This window comes from Onychostoma macrolepis, chromosome 14 (genome assembly GCF_012432095.1).
Source record: "Onychostoma macrolepis isolate SWU-2019 chromosome 14, ASM1243209v1, whole genome shotgun sequence".
NCBI lineage: Eukaryota > Metazoa > Chordata > Actinopteri > Cypriniformes > Cyprinidae > Onychostoma > Onychostoma macrolepis.
Window position 1 is genome coordinate 9,803,152 of NC_081168.1, and position 22,508 is coordinate 9,825,659.

Consider the following 22,508-nt stretch of genomic DNA (forward strand, 5'->3'; position numbering starts at 1 on the left):
CGTACTTAAGTATTGAAAGTAAAAGTACAAGTAAATGCAAAATGGAAAAGAAGCAAATAAATATATATATAAAATGTTCATACAAGATTGTGTTCAGTTTTAACTCTTTATTCCATTTTGTATTTTTGGGTATGAATAAGAAGCACTTCACCTGGTACTTAGTGTTTTTCATTTCAACATAAGAAAATATTTCTGGAATCTGCATCTAAAATAGCATTTAGATTTATTTACACAGTTCAATGTTGCTCAGAGGGGACATGGATGCATTTAAAGTGTAGTTACAGATGCATAAATAGGCCTAATGTTTTGTTTTTAACGTAAAACGTTGAATACTGATATTTGAAATATTTAGACATGAAAACAAAATTTGTCGAAATGTGAAATGAAAACCGCCAGTAGGTGGCAGCAAGTGACTGTTAATGAGTGAGTCATTGAGATTCAACCGATTCATTCAAATGGCTGATTCATTCAGGAACAAAGCATTTGACTGTGTTAATGAGTGAATAAATTAATCATTTATTCAACAGATTCGTTCAAAAAGCTGATTCATTCAATGAGTAAACACCGTCCATTGCTCAGAGACCAACAGTGCTGTGATTGTTGTTTGGAACTATTTTCGTTGGCAAAATTGAGCAAAAACAAGCAATATTATGTCTAAAATGTAAGTCACTTATTGCTTTACTGAACTTGTATAAAATGATTATTAAATGTGTTATCATGCTTATATCTGCAGAAAAATGGTACTCTTTGTGTGATATAGATTAAGTTAACTATATAAAATTATATAAATATAAAAAGCATACAGAAGCATTTTTGCCATCTACAATTTAGAATGCCTGGAATGTTGAGTTTTAATAGACTAATAAATTACGAGCGTGCACTCTGTGTGTGATTTGGTGATACAGTCTACTTGATAATGTCAGATTGCACATCATTACAACCATACGTGCCATTTTTCCCGGACGCATCCTGGCCAGGATTTCTATATTGCTTGATTCAACGTACCTCGAGAGCGTTTCGAAAACATAAGGAACCGATGTCATACACCGATTGGTCTGCACTCGCAAACAAAGCCTATAGATATTTTAGGCAATATAGAAATCCTGGCCAGGATGTGTCCGGGAAAAATGGCACGTATGGTCACCCTATTACAACAACACTCACCATATTATCACAGAAGATATACTGTATACCGCACACTCCAGACTCGACTTGAGTGGAAAATGAATCATCCACGGTTGTGCGCGCACTAGTTTACACATGAGCAAAGGTGTTTTTAGGAGTCTAACTTACAAGCACCAGACCACTGATTTGTCAAACCTGCTTTCTTGCATTATGTGTTCTTCTGACTATTTTGTAGTAAGTTACTTACTAATACGAATACGCTTCGGGGAAATGTATCGGAGTAAAAGTATACATTTTAATTAGGAAATGTAGTGGAGTAAATGTAAAAGTTGGCTGAAATATAAAAACTCAAGTAAAGTACAGATACTCCCCAAAAATACTTAAGTACTGTAACGAAGTATTATTACTTTATTATTACTGGTGTGTACACAATAGGATGAAATAAAGCAAAAGAATAAACCTCCAGAATTGTTGCAAAAGCTGCCTCACTGTCTACATAGGCAGAATGGGCATTTTTAGATGGCATCCTAACAAAACCTAATTTAAAACACTATATAGGCAGCAACTCACCACAAACATCACTCCACGTGGGAGATTCAACACACAATCAAATCAAATAGATTTAGCATGTTGCTAAGCTAATGGTGCAGCACTGTAGTATGAAAAACAAACACAAATAATTGGCAAAAATATCCATTCAACACTGACTTATTTTTATCAGTGTTTTTTTTTCTTTCATTTCTACCACTTTATCCACCATCTTGGAATTATTTTCTCACCGATTACCTTCTCTACCTGCGATTCTGCCTTAATATTAAGTCAAAAAGATTATAAAATTTAATGCAGTCTTTGCATCAGTAAGATGTCTAAAATAGCTTAAAATGCTGTCTATGCAGGCAGCTTACTAGGTTTTTTTTAATTGAGCTTATGACCGTTTATGTTTGACTGTGGACATGTGCATGCATACACAGGAAGTGCTAATACCCCTGGCTGCCTACCCTTTACACAAACTAACCATCAGTGTGTCCTTGGAAACAGCTGGTTCTCTCATACCTGTGTGTACAGCATCCGCTTCTTTTCATGGCCAAAGCCTGTGTAAACTCCCCCTGAAATTGTCTCCACTGCCTCAGCTTCAGCTGTATCTACATGACCTTGGCCCACATGTTTCTTCCTGTGTGCTCAATTGCTTGCTGTTTCAATTAACTAGACTATAATTCCAAAGGCATATCCTTTTCTTCATCTCCTCCTGTTTGTAAAGGCACATTGTCAAGTAAAGCCAACCAATGTAATCTACTTGATTGTAGCCCAAACCAAACAGTTCCATCACAAACTATTGATTTTATACCGGTTTCCCAGTCAGTCATGGATTCCAACAGCCAAAGCATACATCTTGGATGCCTTCTGAAATGAAAGCACAACTCAGATCAATAAACCAAGGGTCATTAGAATAAACATACCTTTTTTTGTAAAACAAACAAACAAACGAAAAAACTTACCTGTAAATACTGAAATGAACACTAGTGATAGCAAAACACCAGCAACTTTTAATTCTTCTCACACAAAGTATGATTACAGAGGCCGATTATCGATTAATAAAGACTTATTTTGTGTAGTTTCTTGCACAACACTATTTTATGACCTCAAACCACTTTTAACATTGCAAGCAGGGCGTCCTTTGGGCGGTGCAACTGGTGCCCCGGCGCCCCCTTTTCAACGTTTTGTTTTCTGTTTTTGCAAGTTTTTTTGGTTTTGTTCCTGTTTGTGGAAGTCGCCGCTCGTCTTCCCGCTCTAGCCCGCGGATGATGCGCCGGACGCGCATCAGTCAAGTTCACCGGCTGCTTCGAAGTCAGCCCGCCGATCGCGGCTTTCTCCAGCCTGCCGGCCGTGGCTCACTCAAGCCTGCCGGTCCATCATCAGTCAAGTCTGTTGGCCCGCTGGCCACTCATCAGTCGTTAGCTGGCCTCTCATCAGTCAAGTTCGCGGGCTGTCGCTCGGTCATATCTGCCGGCCATATCTGCCGGCTGTGGCTACCTCAGCCTGCCGGCTGCTCCGAGTTCAAGTCCGCTGGATGTGGCTCCCCCAAGCCCGACGGCCGTTCTGTAGTGACAGCAAGGAGTGCCGTTCCCAGTGTCCTGACCAGAGTCCAGTGCAGGCTCCAGCCCCTGACCAGAGGTCATTTTAAAGTCGTGTTGTGTTCACAGGAGCAGTTTTAATCCAGTCTTGTCTTGTCATGTCCATGGAGACTCGTCTGGGGCAGGAAGTGGAAGCGGTTCCTGACTTAACCCTGTGAGGGCCCCTGACTCCACGTTCAGCCCAAGGAGGGCTGTGGATTTTCCGTCATGCCCAGTAAAGGACCTCATATTCCGAGCCTAGCCCAGTGTGGGCTCCTGTTCCTGTGGATAGTCCTGTTTCTGTGTTTAGCCCATGGAGAGGGCTTCCTGTTCCTGTGGACTGTCGTGTTCCTGTGTGCTTAGCCCCGGAGGGCTCCTGATACCCTGTAGCTGCCCCATGGATTTGGGGGGGGGTAGAAGAGTTCTGGCTGTAGAGGCCACGGCACCAAAGACGACCTGCCATGGCCTCCTGTGCTCCCTGCACCGCCATGGCCTTCAGAGATCCCTGATACGCCATGGCGCCCTGTTACTGTCTGTTCTGCTCTTGAGGTCCCCATCGTGTCATCCGGTCCGTGTCTGTCCTGAGAGCGCCCACCCCCCCTCCCTGGTGGTACTGTTACAGCGCGGGACGCACCTTACGGGAGGGGGGAGTCATGTCAGTCCTCTGTCATGTGTCTTGTGTTTCCCGCCCTTATTTGGTCATGTTCCTGTCATTGTTGGATTTAATTAAAGACTGTTATTTTAAGTTATCCTTGTCTCCTCGTTCCTCCCTGCTGTGTGCACCATGACAGTCGGTGCTGGCTAGTAACTGATTACATGTAATCTGGATTACGTAATCAGATTCCAAAAAATAAGTACTTGTAATTAGAGCATATTACATTTTAAAATGCTTATAATCTAATTACAGTTATTTTTTTATGGATTGCATGATTGTTCACACAATGGCAAATATACATAATTGCCATTTTGGTAAAAGTATTAATAATTTATTGGTTCTGGAAGTCTGGACAAAAATATTTTAAACCTGGAAGACTTAAACTTGTTGTTTTCATGTTTATTTATGTTTGTTCATATGATGCAGGGATTCCCAAATATTTCTGTCAGCCAAACCACTTAAAATAATATATCTACTTGAAATATCTCTAAAGGAGGTTAATATTTAATAATTTAGCAACACATTTACATGTTTACAGTTCTCTATCAATTAATAGTTACAGGTAAACAAATACATTTTTTATCATTTTAGTGTTCAAGTATTTAAATTGTTTTTATTTTACATTTTTATGATTTCATTAATTAGTAGGTTTTTATCAACTGATTATTTAATCTCTGTCAACTCACTAATGTAATGTTTAATGCATTTAATGATGTTGATATCAATATGGTGCATTTAATGGTAAATTTAAAAGTTTAATTTCATTAAACTTATTATGAAAACATAATAAGTTTGATGAAAATATCTAGAAGTAATCTAAAAAGTACTCTGATCACATTACCTAAAATTGTTACTAACTACAGTTTTTATCATGTAATCTGTAATCAGGAACGGACTACAATTTGTAAGTAATCCACTCAACTCTGCACACACTAGACATTTCACTTTGAAAGTGTCGCAAAACAACTTTATAGGCTATCATTTTGCAGAAATGTCACCATCAGCACATTTTTCCATTAAACCTATTTTGAATAAAATGCAAACTCCGTAAACAAACATTAACATTACGGCCACACAAATCAGCCACGTTTAATTTTTAGCTTCAGCAAAAGGGCTGACAGCAGACTGTCACGTGTTTACGAACATCGGCAACTGCAAATCAAAACGTGGCCCCTCTGACCTGTGACAGCACATGCTGAGTGAGCTGGGATTCCTGTGAAACATCCCACAAATGTTGCCCCTTTATCCAATTAACCGGGCCTCAAAGCCCCACAGCTCATCAGCACACTCGGTTCTCCCATCCAAACAAAACTCACAGCACGCACAGAAGCAGAGCCATCAGTCACAGAACTGTAAACAAACCACAGCGCAACAATGAGACGGCAACGATGCTGGAGATATGAGCTGTCGAAGCAGCGTTTGGACTTCCTACACATATAGCACACGGCTAACACACACACACAATAATATATAGCGTGAATTGTGAGATAAGGGGTGGGATTGAGTTAGAGGTGAAATACATTATTGCTCAAGGCAATTTTTATGGAAGATAAGGGCAGTGCTAGGAGAGTGGGCGAATTTGATAGAGAGAGGAAGCAAAGGGGAAAAGGACTGTTATTGTTGAGTAACTTCATGTGCTCCAAGGCAACTCGTGATGTCATAACGGAGGGAGGGAAACTGCCATTCTCTTTCAATTGCTCCCGCCTCGTCTTTCCATCTATGAGCCCCCCTCATCCCCCCCACTATGCCCTAGGGTTTGCTATGGGGGGCTGCAATTGGCTGTCGGTTTGATAGTGAAGCTGAGAATAACCACCAACCAGAGGCAGGGTGCCCCTCCACATGGTTTCCACAGCAACCCCATTAAATGCAACGCAGGGACCATGTGGCAACACCAGTTTGAGTGTAAGCAGGGAAAAGTAGCACATATGCAACCTTCATTAAACCGCAAATGGGCTCATCTCTCAAGGGGTTTACTTCCATATTTTTAATCTAACATAATCTAAAGGTGACGGTACCTGGTCACATCATATTCACATTCGTTTAACATTTTAATTGCTTGACGTCACTAATGTCACTGATAATTGAGGGCAGTGCCATGGGGCATCACTGAGCTACCATCTTGACAATGTGAGGCCAGAGGATCTCATTACGCAACAGGTCCCTACTGCAGACAGCCCCAGGAGCACAGCCAGCATCATTAAATCAGAAATCCACTGCTTCTAACCACTCATGCCAAACTGCTATTAGGTCAGAGGCAGAGAGCTCTGCTTTAGTTCTTAATGAAGTGCCATTACTGAACGGAATCTATTGGAAATTGTATATCTGACACAAATCCAAGGCAGTATGCAAGCTTGTCCTATAATTAAAAGATGGTTCTGAGAGGTCCCAGAGTTTACAATGCATTGCATATGGGCAAAAGATGCTTACCTTGGCAGGTGAAGCATTTGATGTGGAAGTGGACATGCTGCACTCGTACCACCTCTCCTTTGCACACCTCCCGGCAGCGAAAGCAGTGGATTGGTCCGGAGCTCCGTTCACTGCTGCATGAGCTTTGCTGATAGGGTACTAATAGGAAAAAGACAAAAAGGCACAAAGTAACGAACGTTACATGATATATCGGCAGTCTTGTGCTCATTACTCAATTTAATTTATTACTCATTACTAGTTAGTCCTTTTGAATATTATTACTTTACTTATTACTACCAGTCAACAGTAATTAGTTACAGTACACTACTAGTTACCAGGGAAAGTAATATTATTACTGTAAAGCATTATTAGTAACTAGTTACTGCCCGGCACTGTTTATTGGAACCTTATTGTTGGCTAATATTAGATTTTACTTATTTAATTTTTTTATGAATCATTATTTATTAGTATCGGCATTGACACTGAATGAATGTTGTCATTGTTAACAAAAACTAAAGCTATTTAAAAAAATAAATAAATTCATTAATTGAAATAAAATGCAACTATTAGATTTAGAGAAAAAGAAAGACAAATTTAACTTAAAGCAATCAAATGTTACAAATGTTTCCCAAGCAACTAATTGAAAATAAGTTTGTTGAGGTATTGAAAATTCCTAAAACTAAAACTGAAATGAAAGTAGTGTAAAACTAAAGAATTAAAATTATATAAGCACTAGAGCTCAAACTAAAATTAAACTGAAAATATAAACATAAAATGTTGTTCAAATTATTATTAATAACAATTAATAATAGCAATAATTCATATTATCATTATTATTAACATTATATTAATAATAATTAATAAAAGTACACAAATAATACTAATACTGAATATATACCGTATCTGCAGATATTCGGATATTTAATTGTGCATGTTCATTTCCATTTTTTTATTCTCCCCTGTATACTTACCTCTGAAATCATCTAATGTTCACTTTATCTTTAAAAAAACTAATAATTTAATAACATATTTATTTATTTATTTATTTTGTAATTTTATAACACTGTTAAAATTTCAAAATGTCTCAAAATGAATATCCATTTTTCGTACTGTAATATAATGTTGTGATGTCTAAACTGACTGACTGAGTTTTAATTTAGAGAAAAATATTTGTGTCTTATTTTTAAATCGTCTCTAAAAAAATTGATCATTTCGCTAAAGCAAAGCAGTCATCTTTTAATATCAGCCATAACAAAAAAAAAATTATAGTCTTATCTGTATCAGCCAAAATTTCAATATTGGTCATGCATTTGTCTAGAGTACTGTGTATTAGGGCAAAAGTGATGTATTTTGCTGAAAGCAAAAATGCCCTCTACGCTGTATTTGTTGTACCTATACTACAACTGTGAGTTCTGTGTTTGTCATTATAATGGGCCTGAGGGTTACCTAAATAATTTCCTTCGCTCTCTCTTTCTGTGTATTGATGGCTGGAGGTTTTGTGCTGATTGCCCTCCTATTAAAGATGCATAACAGGCGTTCAAACACTCAGCCAGTGAATAAATCAATTACTGTGCAATCACTGTAGCAAGTGTTGCTCTCGCTTTAGTCTAAACGGATTTAACTGGGGGAAAATGTTGAAAACAGCAAGGGCACATGCCCTACCCTGATCTCCATTGTTTCAGCTACAATGCTGGCAGCAGGGCAGAACTGCCGGGCCTGCGATCAGATTCATCAGCACCATGTTCCCACAGCTCCCTGAGAAACAGAGCCCGGCGACAGCCAGGAACACGCATTAAAATAGTGTCTGGCCTGGTAGAGCATACTGGGAACTAGGTTTTAATGAAGGGTTTGTGTGCATGTTGGAAAAGACAAACGTAATCAGCGAGCACAATGTGTCAAGTCAGGAAGTGATACTGATCAGTGCAGCAAAATTTCCTTATTTTTCAACAATAAATCATTATTGAGCCTGAATTTTTAGGGATGCACCAATATTAAAATTCTGCCCAACACATATAATCCAGTGAATATTTTCATGTTATAGCAGATAACCAATAAATTTCAGATTAAATGTGATACTATTTGGTCAAAATAAATTCTAAATAAAATACAAACAACTAAAATCAATCATTTTAAATGCAAGTGAAAATGTAAACGGGAACAGAATGCGAAAAATTCATTTTGAGATTTGCTAAGCGTTTAAATAGTAAATAATACTGTAAAAATTTTATTGAAATATCTACGCAATAAACACTTACATATTGATATACCAGTCAAGTATCCGAGGGCTGAAAATAGACTTTTTTACTGCAACAAACAATGTCTTATACTAAAAGCTACTGAATTTGATATTATTTCGTCAAAATAAATGAAAAACAAAACAATAATAAATAAAATCTATCATTTTAGAGGCTGCAAGTGAAATTAGGCATCAAAACATAATGAACAGAATACAACATTTTTTTTTTTTTTGAGATTTGCTACATTTATTCATTTTGAGATTTGATTACATTTAACAATGTTATTCAACTACAAAAAAAATTAATAATAATAATAATATTGAGAGCCGAAAATAACATTTTTCAATTCAACAAACAATGACTTGTACTAGAAGATCACTTCGCATATTGTCATTCCATTGGAATAGAGAGTTTCATTGACTTTTCTTCATCCACAGCTGAAGAACAATGATCCATTAATGCTGTTATGCCTCCTCCAGTGGCTCAATCTCACACTGGTAATATTGTAAGCACTTATTCCTTTGGCAGAGCGTCACGCTGCCTGGCCGACTTCCAGAGCTGTTTTCTGAATTCTGTGTGTGGCCCTCAGCTCTGCGAGACGCTCTGAGCCCACAGTCTTTTGTCAGTGTAGAGTGCAGTTCAGCCGTGATGCTGTTAAAAACAGATAACAGCCACACAAGAGAAAATACGAGATGTTTTGTAGTATCACAAAACCAGGAGCATTTATGGTAATGTGTGAGAGCTACTTCCCCCAAAGCTTTGCTTTTCTTTGTACCTCAAAGCGGCCCTTAAGCTTTCACATACAATAATACTCAAATAAACAGAGGTGACAGCTCAAATGAGAATAAACTACATGCCGTTAAAAGACAATATGACTTTCAGGCATCGCTCATCTGTCATTTATGGGTGTCACTGTGCTAAAGGAGGGTGGGTGTAAACAGGCTGAGTAATCCCTGCTATATCACATGCACAGAGATCATGGGAGGACATGCACACAGGATTAAAGTTTTTAATGGCACCTACATTAGATACCTAATGATACCACTCATGTTTTAGTGGAAAGTATTACTATAATGGAAGCTAAAATCCAGATTCAAATGAATTTTAAAAAGAAAATATATATTATTAATAAAGACTTGACAGTCTTCACAGTTCAAATAAAAACAACAAGATCCCCAAACCCCAAAATAGGTCACTCTGAATTTTCTTACATTTTCAATAGTTTAAACATGTGTTGCCACAAATTCCTCTTAGTTTGCACACATGCACACACACACACACACACACAAAAAAAAAACTCAGTTATAAAAATGAATGAGATTCAGAGAGGCCTAGTTCTTCTGGGAAACTTCAGCGCACTAATGTTAAGCAATATATAGCAAAGGACCGGTAACATCCGGCCCAAGGTGTAAGGTGATAACGACAGGACCTAAGGGGCCGCTGCTATTTCTGACCTCAGCGGAGGAGCCTCCTGCGGATTATAGTCACACAGGATTGTGGGAGAGTGGAGGTGACAAGGCTGCTCTCAATTCCTCCATAGCCAGGCAGAAGAGAGGTGAAAACAAGAGCTTGTGGCCAGACAGAGTCCACTTATCCTTCACAGTAACGAGCACTTGGTGAAGACCTTTAAATCCAGTGCAAGAATGAACACTCCTGCGACAAGAATAATACTGACCAATACTAGAAAAAATATGTTTTTGGTGGGGTATTAACAGCATGGTACTTGAATGTTTAAATAATGTGTGTCATTACTTGCTCAGTACAATCAGATTTAGCAGATCTTAAACCGTATATATAAAATAGGATCAACTGTATTTAACTTTAAATTTGTGGCTGAAATATCTTATCAATATATTTTATCAATGTTAAAAACATGCTGTTTAATATTTTGGTGGAAATCATGATTTTTTTTTCATTGTTATTTGTTGAACAGAAAGTTCGAAGGACCAATTATTATTTTTTTGTATAAATGTAAAAGTCTTTACTGTCACTTTTGATTGAATGCTGAATAAAATAATTAAATTATTTTAAATATATATAAACTTTTGAATGGTAATAAATTAATATGTTAACTCATTAATTGTTAATGACTTTTCATTACGTTTAATTAGGGATGCACCGAAATAAAAATTCTGGCCCGAAACCCAAAACTAAAAACTGAAAACTAAACAGAAAATGCTTTTTAATAATTATTTATTATTTTTAATAATGTTTTTATATAAATGAACTTTTAATGATTTAATGATGCTGAATTAAAAAACACAAGCCAGTAAAATAGTCACACTTTTATGGAAACTAAAACAATAAAATTGGAGAGAAAAAATATTAATATTAATATCAATCTATTATTTTTATTTAGTTCGATACAACAATTAAATTTAAAGCTGCAGTCCATTTTTTGGGGGTTAAAAATGATCCAAAATCAATATTTGAGCAAGTACATAACCAGCCAGTGTTCAAAACTATCACCTTACTTTAGCCCGATTCACAACAGTTAGCTTATAATAATGTTTTCTAATTTGAGTGGTACGGGTAGGTTTTTACAGGAAATTCGAGCATGCTACTGCGTCATTACGTCACGTCTGTAAACATAAAGAAGTTGTCCCGGCTACTAGGCTATCGCAGGTGAGGATCCTGCAGGTGACGGATCGTTTTTAGCCTTTTCTCACAATAGCTAGAATAATTAAATGTATCATTTTGATGGCAGATTGTAATCCAGAAAGGATTATGTGTTTATGAAACACATGTGAATGAAATTAAATTATATTCCAGTTTTAAATGTGCTTCTGATTACAGATAGCCTGGGATTACACAAGACTTGTATTTTAAAGAAAACCAGTTCGAAGGGAGCATAATTTGCTTTTTGGGTTAAAAGAACTTCTTAATATGAAATTCGAATGGCATGACAATTAGGTTAGACTGTACAGAAATTTAAATCTACACGCTAATACACACTATACTCCTAGTCACGCAATGCTGATGTTGTTAACATTAATAATTTGAGAATAAAGTATAACAATAATAATAATTTGCATGGTTTGATGTGATATGAGCTAACTGATCGTTAGATTTAATCACCATTGGTAGCGCGATTTATTGTAATGCTTTTTTCCCCAGTTGGTCAGAACAAATGTGGCAGACTTGTTACTTACTTGATCAGATGACAATATATGGTGAAAATTATTATTTGGGTCATATATTCCAAGACATAGGCTAGAATCTGTGATTGCAAAGTACAGTAAACATCCACACCTGTGCGTGACTGACTGCCACACATTCACCTCAAAACATTAGATTCATCCACACTGGAGCCGTACCGGAGCACATCCCATGCAAGGAAGATAATTCCGCAAGCAGCTGCAATTCCAGGTTTTCAAACAAAGAGGCAAAACATACTTTAACTTAGCTTTAACTGTGTTTTTTTTTTTTTGCTATTTTTCTGTTTCAGCCAAAATATTTTTAAAAAGACAATTGAATCTTTCCCCCTGAAACCTGCTTAAGAAAAGTGGGGGTGTTGGGTGTTCAAAGATCTGCTTGCAGTATGTGGGCCTCCAGAGAACCTGACCAAATATGATATATAACTACTATTACAATCAAGCCAACATTGCTGTAGCGACAGGAGCTAACTGACCCTGTCAGACAAATGATCACTCAAATAAACCAAACCCAAGGTCAGAAAGAATGAGGTCTGAGGGCCTCAAGGACTTGCTCCGGCCTTCGATCTGCTCTCAGGGTTACTAATGATTTGGGATTTCAACTAAGTTTAAAGAAATGTGTTGGGTCAGGGTCATCTGTCACTCTATGAATTATCTACCTTTATATCTTCAACAGGAGAAGATTCCTTGGATTCTTTAATGGAGAGTATCCTTAGGAAGCTAGACTGCAAACATCTACAATAACTGAGAATCTGCTGGATTTTAGCATTGCTCATTGAGCTGGAAGACAGTACTAAGATGTTGTACCAAAAATATAAGTTGTTAAGCCCACTTAACAGAGCCTGCCAAAATCTCTCTGATATATAGGAAACAGGAGACTATATAAAGAGATAAATAACACAGAGGAGTGCAAAATCTACTCAAGAAAATGCCATCCTTACCAGTTTAGAAAATAAAAATGCTGAGTAATGATCAAGAGATCATGCTGAAGAAGTTATTAAAACTATTCCCCTCTATGCAACCATGTTTGTCAAAGCTAAGTGTCTTAATTAAGTAGCAGTTTCTGGTACGTTGTTATAATAGCAAGGAGCCACAATCCAATTAGCACATCTAGACACTACAAGTAGTACGATTTCTTTGTAAAACATTTTCTATAGCATATGCCCTGCAGTTATTGTACTGGAATAAGAGTGAGAAGCCACTCTGTGTCCATATACTGGCTTTTATATCGACGTGGTCCTACAGAAAGAGCTCCATCAAAGATATTACCCATATATGCAAGCCAGAGGAAATGCATGGAGAATTAAATCTTTAGAAAGGATCTGTAGGAAATTCAATGCTGACAAGTGTTAGCATGCTGGTGCTTCTCTTTTGTTCCCAGTGCTGCTAAATCATACTGGTGGGTTACAGGAATGACAAATGGGTGCTGACGCTGGGCCGGACTGTGCTCCAGATGGGATGAGAGTGTGTTTACGGTGCCATAGTGGGTCTACGTCTGCTGACACACTAGCTCAGATCAAATCAACTCCCAGGTAGAGCTTATGCATTATGCAGATAGATGCTACAGAGTAACATCAAGGCAGATGCATAGTGCATAATATTTAATCTGGGAAGCCACCATTATAACTTGAGGGGAGCCGTTTTACACTTATAACTACAACTTTTTGGGAAATAATCATTCAATTATAAAAGTTTTGGCCACCATGCAAAACCAAAATTGAATCGAATGACCTCTATCAACCTATTATTACGTCTTTAACACCCAGTTGTGAAAATCAAATTTTTAATGGTGTCTATGTAATTGAAAGGTTCCATGGAGGGATAGTTCACACAAAAATGAAAATTCTGCCATTATTTACTCACCCTCATGTTGTTCCAAAAAAAGACCTTCTTTGGAACACAAATTAAGATATTTTTTGATGAAATCCGAGAGCTTTCTGACCCTGCATAGACAGCAACACAACTACCACGTTCGTGGTACTGTCGTGAGCACACGTCAAATTCTGACATAGAAGAGAAGAAATTGTTGAATAAAGTCATTATTTTTGCTTGCTTTGCACACAAAAAGTATTCTCGTAGCTTCATAAAATGAAGGTTGAACAACTGATGTCACATGGACTATTTTAACGATGTCCTTACTGCCTTTCTGGGACTTGAACGTGGTAGTTCCCTTGCTGTCTATGCAGGGTCAGAAAGCTCTCGGATTTCATCAAAAATAACTTAATTTGTGTTCAGAACGAAGGTCTTACAGGTTTGGAACGACATTAGGGTGAGTAATTAATGACAGAATTGACATTTTTAGGTCAACTATCCCTTTAAAGATTCTTCATGGAACATTAGGTTCCAATAAATAACTTCTGTTTGAACTTTTTATTTTTAAGACTGAACTACTGAGCAAACTTTAAGTCACTTCATTAATATTCATGAGCCGAACTGAGTAATCATGTGCCCTCCCTACCCACTGTTCAAATCACTCCTGCATATAATTTACAAAGCAATTTTTATGATTAATAATGGGATTTGTCATAATGACAGTAAATTAATCCAATGTTTTCTTTTATGAGCACGTACCACATAATAAGCTAATTCTATATGCTAATACAATGACAGTTAATTAAAATGATTTTGATTGTTCCTAATATTGATTCATGTTCATTTTATTAACACACACTGTCAAAAAACAGGGCATTCGTTTTAAAGAAGGCTAAAAAGGGTGCTGCAGTTGCAGATAACTGTTGTATGGAAAGTGTTGTTGACTAGGTCTGAACATTGAAGGCAAGTTGGGTTCCACCTCATTGATCTCCATAGGGCTGGCATGACAGGACAGTGGTGATGGAGGCACTTCTGTAAATGTGTGTGCTAGCGTGTGATTGATGTGAGGGATGCTGAACCATGAATGCTGACACAGGAAGAGCAGAATAGGACTTCAGGAACCTTAGGCTAGACTCACAGTCACATTCACTGGCCGATTGTTATGTCACTTAAATAATATTCATGAGTCAGGCTTATACAATATGTACCCCTGCTCTCCTTTTCGAATCCTTCCAACACCCCTAAACAATCACTATCTATCATTTACTAGAATCTCTAAGGCACAGAAACCCTTGATATTCACTCAGGAGGATCAAACGGGAGAACAAAGAGAGAGAGAAAGACAGAAAGCACAGGGAATGGAAAACAGATTGAAAGAGCATTCCGCTACTCAATTGTTTGTCTGTTCTCTCACTGGTGCAGAAAATAGAGGGCAGGTGATAATGGCAGTTGACCATAAGAAATGTAGGGAGCAGCAAATGAAGAGAGACCAAGTGACCTCAGTGTAATTGCTCGGCATTTTCACTGGCTCAAGGCAATCATGCTCAATGTAGTGTACAACACACCATTGTGCACTGCTACCACTCCATTCAAATGCCATATGTCTGCATGAGTGGCTATCAGGTAAGTTTGAGGCTTGGCGTCATTCGTCCAATTTGGTTGGGACTTTCTACTGAAAAAAAAGAGCATGTCTATTTACAAAGTAAAAATATCTGATTATGTGCATGTTCTACAAAACACTCCAGGTCTCTTGTGGACCAAGCATGCCTGTTCATTTGTTGGTAGCTCTCCAGCTAGACCTTTTTTGCCATGAGACACAACCCGGCCACTGCACTCATTCCCTTGCCATCTGTCTGCAGCTGAAAACACTCGCTTTCCATACGGTAGCACGCTGGTAGCAACCCCAGCCCCAGCTGACAGGCAAAACGCTTTGAAAGAGTGAACAAGGCAAGCTCAATTGGCTGATGTGACATTGTTTTATCAGAGTGTGCTGGTACTGTGAGCTGTGTGTCCTGAACTAAGCGAAGAATAGTGGGGGGATTAGTTCAGAGCGTTGGACACATGTGGGCAAAGCTTGTCCATCCGCTCATCAGCTGAGAATGCAATTTAGCAGCTTGCTGCAAGAATGCAAACCATTTATAATCGCAGAACAGCACGGTATTTGCCAAGTAGGTACAGCAAACAGGGAAAAACAGCTCTATTGCCCATCGGCTTTGTTCTTAAGGTTCTGCTGAACTTTTCCCATAAAAGGATCATTATGAGAAGCAGCGGTCATGCCCTTGCAACATCAGCTGACTGAAGCACAAGCCTCAAAAGAGAGCTGGTCACCAATATGAGCCTGACTCTGTCTTTTATTCTCTGTTGGTGTTCATCTTTTCATTTGACAGATTTCTACAGCATGTAATCAGTAATTATGATTTCATTATTATGATTGGATGAGAGCTGAATGAATGCAACCAAGCGTATCTGACTGGAACTGAACTAGACACCAAGTTTTATAACATTTCTCCACACATTTTTATCTCCAAATGGACATAAGTTTGTCAGAATCATTTTCTACTGCTTTCTGAATTGACAGTTTGTGCAATTTCTTTCATGACCAAAGTCGGTTTCTACAGAGGAATAAGTCCTCATTATCAATCCTGAGCACATGAGGCTCATTTGTAACGCTGAATAAAAAAATAATAGTAACAATAATATTATCAATAATAGTAAACTTGTTCTTATTATTATAAACGTCCCATCAAATTAAATGATTAATATTATATTTATAATACATCATCATCATCATTATTATTATTATTACTAGGCTACTATCCCAAATACCTGATTCAATGAGCATGTATTTGGGACAGGTCAGGAGCAAAAGGTCAAACGCTTGAATAAGACAAATTGCTCTTATTTTACAAGGTCAATATAAAGTTTATTTATTTTATCTGCTTCGATTATTTCACATTAGTATTTCATTCATCTTTGCAATTAGACCAAGGTAACAACAGCAAGAATTTACTCACCACTCGTGCTCATGATGCTGAGACAATAATCCAAGAGTAAAATTTAATATCCAGACAGCAGCAGTCGCCTTTTGTTCCACCGATAAAATCCAGTTATTGAGCCTCAGCTTGAAGTCAGAGTCGAACCGTTAGAGTGGGATAGAAACTCGAGGAATAATTAACCAAAAATATTAAAGCTCCCAATATGATTCCCGGATCACAGGAGGGCAGTGATCACTTGGTAATAATGGGAACGGTGGTCTTAAAGTACTGCACCCCGTGAGTGCAGCGCTGACTACCGGCCTCAAATAAAGCGGAATGTTGCCTAGTCACATTCCATGATCTGCTGCCGTTTCTCGCGTGTAGCCTGAGATAGTGCTGAGCCGCGCTCAGTGTTGCGTACAGTGGACGAGGCGCTGTCACTGTACTCTCGCGCTCGCATCTATGGAAGCGCTCGCCGGGGTGACGTCAGCGAGCGCGGAGCAGCGTGTTTCCTCACAACATCTACTCTGCAAGCGCGCGCCGCGCTGGAGACAGATCCGTTGATTAGTATGGCAGCGCTGTGTTTTTGTCTTGTCGCCTGCGGCGGATTTGAGGTGTGAGGTCATGCAGGGGGAAAGTTGAAGGGTAGGGTGGGTTTTCGCAGATTACGGCATTTACTGTATATAGATGTATAGCGCCCTCTTATGCAGAGTTAGAAAAAACACAGTGTAAATACAGCTGACAAAATTGGCTTAATTTAGGAACCTGCCAACCAAACAAAAGCTTCTTACTGACATTAACCCGTTTAGAGCCGAATTATGTTCCAGAAAAATAAAAATGACCACGCTTTATTTCTACTCTTTAACATACAGTCACAAATGATAATCAATATAAAGTGCAGTTCAATATGTTCAATAATGTAATCCTCATATATAGGCTAAATAAAACATATGGTGTAGCCAAAACAACTAAACTATATATATATATATATATATATATATAAACTGTAGTTTGGATAAATATAATAGTCAGAATTATGCCATGATTTTTAGGCCAAAAATGAACTAAAGTATGACATGACGCTAATAGATTGTTTAAACAGCATTTAAACTAATAATACATCATGAATTGGGTAGCATGATTCGGGCCTATAATTTGACACATTAACTGAACAATATTAACCTAATTCTTATAAACCGCTATGGATAATGAGTGTTCCACATTAAATCTTTTCTATTGGCAAAAATGGTGGAAATGTTTTCTTTTTTTTTTTTTTACAAAAGCTTAAGAAAAACTACCCTGAAAAAATATTCACTAGAGAATTTCAAAATGTTTTATAAGCAGAAATAAAGATACTGATTCCTGAATTTTTACTTACTTATTTACACTGAATAGTTTTTGAAATGATTTGTTATTGAGGTACTCTCAAATCAAAGTCAGTGGAGAAAACCTCTTACCTGGCAATTTCCCATTTATTTTACTCTTGACGTACACTAGTAGTCACTCTTTCATCACTTTATGTCTCAGAGGTTTGTGCTTATTGCACAACCTCACAAATCAGTCCAGCATTCATTCCTCTGTGAAAGAAAAATACTTTCAGTCTGAATACACTGTAACCCACAAAGAAATAAAAGACTTTATGCCGGTGCCATTTAGAAAAGTAATAAATCACATTCACAAGTTAACTGTTTGTTCAGCACAATACAGACTCATAGACCCATGAACTGCACCTTGGTTAATCAGTTGTTGTTTTTTGTTTGTTTGTTTTTTTTTTAATTAAAAAAAGCTCTGACCCATGGGGAGGCAGACAGACAGTTGGATTTAACAGGAAGTCTCTTATTTGCCAGTTGTTCTCTTTTGTACAGTTGTGGCCAAAAATATCGGCACCCTTGGTATGATCAAAGAAGGCTGTGAAAATTAATCTGCATTGTTAATCCTTTTGATCTTTTATTTAAAAACGCACAATAATCGAACCTTTCATTGGATAATAAGAAATTAAAATGGGGGGAAATATCATTATGAAATAAATGTTTTTCTCTAATACACATTGGCCACAATTAATGGCACCCTTTTATTCAATACTTTTTGAAACCTCCATTTGCCAGTTTAACAGCTCTAGATTTTCTCCTATAGTGCCTGATGAGGTTAGAGAACACCTGACAAGAGATCAGAGACCATCCCTTCATCCAGAATCACTCCAGACCCTTTAGATTCCCAGCTCCATGTTGGTGCGTCTTCTCTTCTCTTCAGTTCACCACTCATTTTCTATAGGGTTCAGGTCAGAGGACTGGAATGGCCAGCAGAAGCTTGGTTCCATGATGCCATGTGTCTAAACAAGATGTCCAGGACCTCCAGCAGAAATATAGTCCCACAACATCAAAAATACAGCAGTATATTTCATTGTACACATGGGGTACTTTTTATCCCTGTGTTCACCAAACCCATCTTGAGTGTTTGCTGCTAAAAAGCTCATTTTTTAGTTTCATCTGACCATAGAAGCCAGTCCCATTTGAAGTTCCAGTCGTGTCTGATACTGAATACGCTGGAGTTTGTTTTTGGATGAGTGAGGAGAATTTTTATTGAAACCCTCCCAAACAACATGTGGTGATGTAGGTGCTGTTTGACAATTTCTTTTAAGGTTTTCTGACCCCGAGACTCAACTATTTTCTGCAATTCTCCAGCTGTGGTCCTTGGAGAGTCTTTAGCCACTCAAACTCTCCTTCTCACCGTGCATTAGGACGATATAGACACACGTCCTCCTCCAGGCAGTTTTGTAACATTTTATGTTGATTGGAAATCCTTAATTATTGCCCTGATGGTGGAAATTGGCATTTTCACTGCTCTAGCTCTTTTCTTAAAGCCACTTCACTAATTTGTGAAGCTCAATTATCTTTTGCTGCACATCAGAAATATATTCTTTGGTTTTTCTCATTGTGATGGATGATTAAGGAAATTTGGGCTTTGTTTTCCCTCCTATTTATATTTCTGTGAAACAGGAAGCCATGGCTGGATAATTTCATGTTCATAATCACCCTGGAGTGCTCAAAATTGTGAATACGAATAGGAATATACTTCAGAGATATTTTACTCATAAGAATTTCTAGGGGTGCCAATAATCGTGTCCAACGTGTATTTGAGAAAAACATTTATTTCATAATGATATTTCCGCCCATTTTAAATTCTTATTATCCAATGAATGGTTAGATTTTTGTGAATTTTTTTATTAAAAGATCAAAAGGATTAACAATGCAGATGTAGACTGTATGTTCTAACCTAAAGGCTCTGTGTATTACAAGTATTTTACTGTCATGTGTATACAGAAACAAAGGCCAAGAGGAAACGGCACAATGGAGGGATGTGACAGGCGCCTTGCACGCTCTATGTTTCTTCCTCTCTCAGTCTGTCTATCTCACTCCATTTGCTCTCTTTGCCTCCCTCCTCTCTTTGCCTGACCACGCAGTGCTCTTGTTCTGACAGTCAGATATTTTGACAGGGCCATAAGGTTAGTGTCTGAGACAGACAGTGTAAGCAGTCAGCATTGTTCTGCCTGTCAGCATCAGCACTTCTACACTCCCCTCCCATCTGTATGAGATGAGTACTTTCTAGATAGTTATTCAATTTTAAACATCACATTTAATTTTTAAGCCAATTCTGATCACCTGTTAAAAACCAGGTCAAATCCCTAGACAGATATCAGTTATTTGTTAGGCATTTGCTGTTTATCACATGAAATTAAGTAATTAAATGAGCATAATTAAACTGACTGACACACCCACCCAACATAGGGATCATTTATGAAGTGTATTATATTCGCAGATGTTTGTCACATAATTTTATAACCTGCATAGCTTTGATTTTACAGCCCGCATATCTTTACTGGAGTGTGCACACAATGTAATCTGTACCAGGAGTATGTGTGTTGTGTGATATTAGCGGATATTGTGGGCTGCACTGCTGGTCAGAGCTCTGGATTTACCATTGTACTGAAATATGACAGTCCACAACAACAGGAAGTTGCTCTTCCTTAGGGCACTGCTACAAAGGGGCACCGGAACGCAATGCCTCCCTGAACTACCCCCACTGTGAGCTGCCCTGAGGTACATTCACTAGCCAGAGCTTTATTAACCTGTTATGAGTTTTTACTACACAACATGCTGTTTCTATGAAAGGTCCTTTAAAGGATTAGCTCACCCAAAAATGCCCTTATGTCATTCCAAAAACACGATTGTCTTTCCCCTGTGAAACAAACCATTTAAAATTGTTAAAAATCTTTATTTTTTACATTTTTCAAAGAGTTATTTATTATATATTTGGCAAGTACAGTGCGCATAAATAAATGTCACTGTGAATGTGCCAGAATTATAGGCAAATTAGTAGTAACTGGACAGAATACACAATGTCACTCTAAAAGTTCGTTTGAAATTTAAACCAAAAACCATCAACCAGTTTGATCCACAAGAAAAGAAAAACAAAAATTGATCATGGCTCGCGAGTTCAAATCACTGACTGTATTTAGATTTTTTTGGCAAACGATTCCTTAAACTAAAACTATGAACACTGATTAACATGATGTATATATTAAACACAAACTGACAATATTTATGTATTATTTACTGATAGTGCCAGGCAAAAGTGAGCTGTTAACCCAAACTGTAACTAAATCTCAAACCAGTGAGTTAGGAACCGGGTCAGTCTGAGTCAGATTTATGGATCAACCAGTTCACTGGAACAAAAAAAAAAAAATGTTCATGGCTCCCAAGTTCAAATGACTAGATTTTGATTTTGGTTGAACTATGCTTTTAAAAACAAAGTATACACTGATTACTGAAGTATATATTGAGATGTATATATTGGATATCCCAATATTTATGTAATATATTCAATTTTGATAATATTATCCCAAGAGATACAGTGAGTAAGGAAGTTCAACTTGAGAACCCAATCAGTCGTATTCGGAAATGGATCATTTAGCCTGTTTTGTAGATGAAAATAAAATGACAGTTCATTCATGACTGACTGACTGACTCAATGGCTTATTACAATTAGATGTACACACTGTGATATGCTAACCACAAAAAGCAAAAGCATTCCAAAAAGCTGTGCTGCGGAGGCCATCAGCTGCTTGTCTTGTGTGCCATGTTAATGCCGTGACTATGGTTTGGCCACATGGCCCGATGGCTCCACCAGTGTGGGGGTTTTGATTCTCTATCATTGATGTGGTATGTAATTCATTTACCCAGACCATCTGAGACCTGTGGCAGGAATTAACCACACCATAGTGCACATACTGCCTTCTTTCACAGCCCAAGCAACCAGTCACATGTCCTACCCCATATATCATCTCAGGGTGACTTTTGTAATAGCTCAACAACAGTCTGTAGAATCTGGAGTCTGTCCCAGGGTTTATATTTAACCAAGAGAGAAAAGCAAGAAATGAGCCAAGACCTGGTCTGTTATCTGACCTACTAACGAGATAAAACCCAAGGAGAAGCATAGAAAATACTTGGAAAAATAAATAATAATGATTTAAAGAAAAAAGCTGAATTTTTAAAGATCCTTACATGCTATCTTCTCTCAAAGCATGATGGGAATGCACGCACACACACACACACACACACACACACACACACACAAGTGTCTGGATATGCTGTAGAAAGCACCTTTGGAATGTGAGCAAGAGGGCGTATTTTACTGTAATGAAGTTGATAGGTACTCTAGAGGCATTTTGTTGTGTTCTATGAAAAACGAGTCAGACCAGATGGATTACTATTTTTCATCAAAGACAAAAAACGTGTGAAATTCCTTTCCTTTTTTGTTGATTTTCAAGAAATCAATCTTCAATCAAGAAAAGACAACTGGTTGGATTCGTAAGTCTGATTAGATGAGAAGTGGAAAGATATTCTGTATTTGCTGAGTCGTTAATTTAAGAATGTTTGTTTGATGGTTATCTACCATCTTATGAACCACCTGAAAAACTTCTGACCTGACCTAGAGTCCAACAGACAAGGGGAGTGAGAGGGCCGGGCTCAAAG

The 22,508-nt window shown here is 37.8% G+C and overlaps 1 protein-coding gene across 6 annotated transcripts in view; it reads right to left on the minus strand.

Annotated features, from left to right (window-relative positions):
- The window catches only part of ablim3 (actin binding LIM protein family, member 3), a 68,056-nt gene extending 50,967 nt beyond the window's left edge, over positions 1-17,089 (minus strand). For all 6 annotated transcript variants that reach the window (XM_058797748.1, XM_058797747.1, XM_058797746.1 and 3 more), the window contains exons 1-2: positions 16,516-17,089; positions 6,319-6,456 (exon numbers count right to left, since the gene is read on the minus strand). In XM_058797748.1, the coding sequence (XP_058653731.1) occupies positions 6,319-6,456; positions 16,516-16,528 (151 nt within the window). In that variant the 5' untranslated portion in view covers positions 16,529-17,089. The remainder of the gene's footprint in view (positions 1-6,318; positions 6,457-16,515) is intronic.
- Between the last annotated feature and the right edge of the window lie 5,419 nt (positions 17,090-22,508).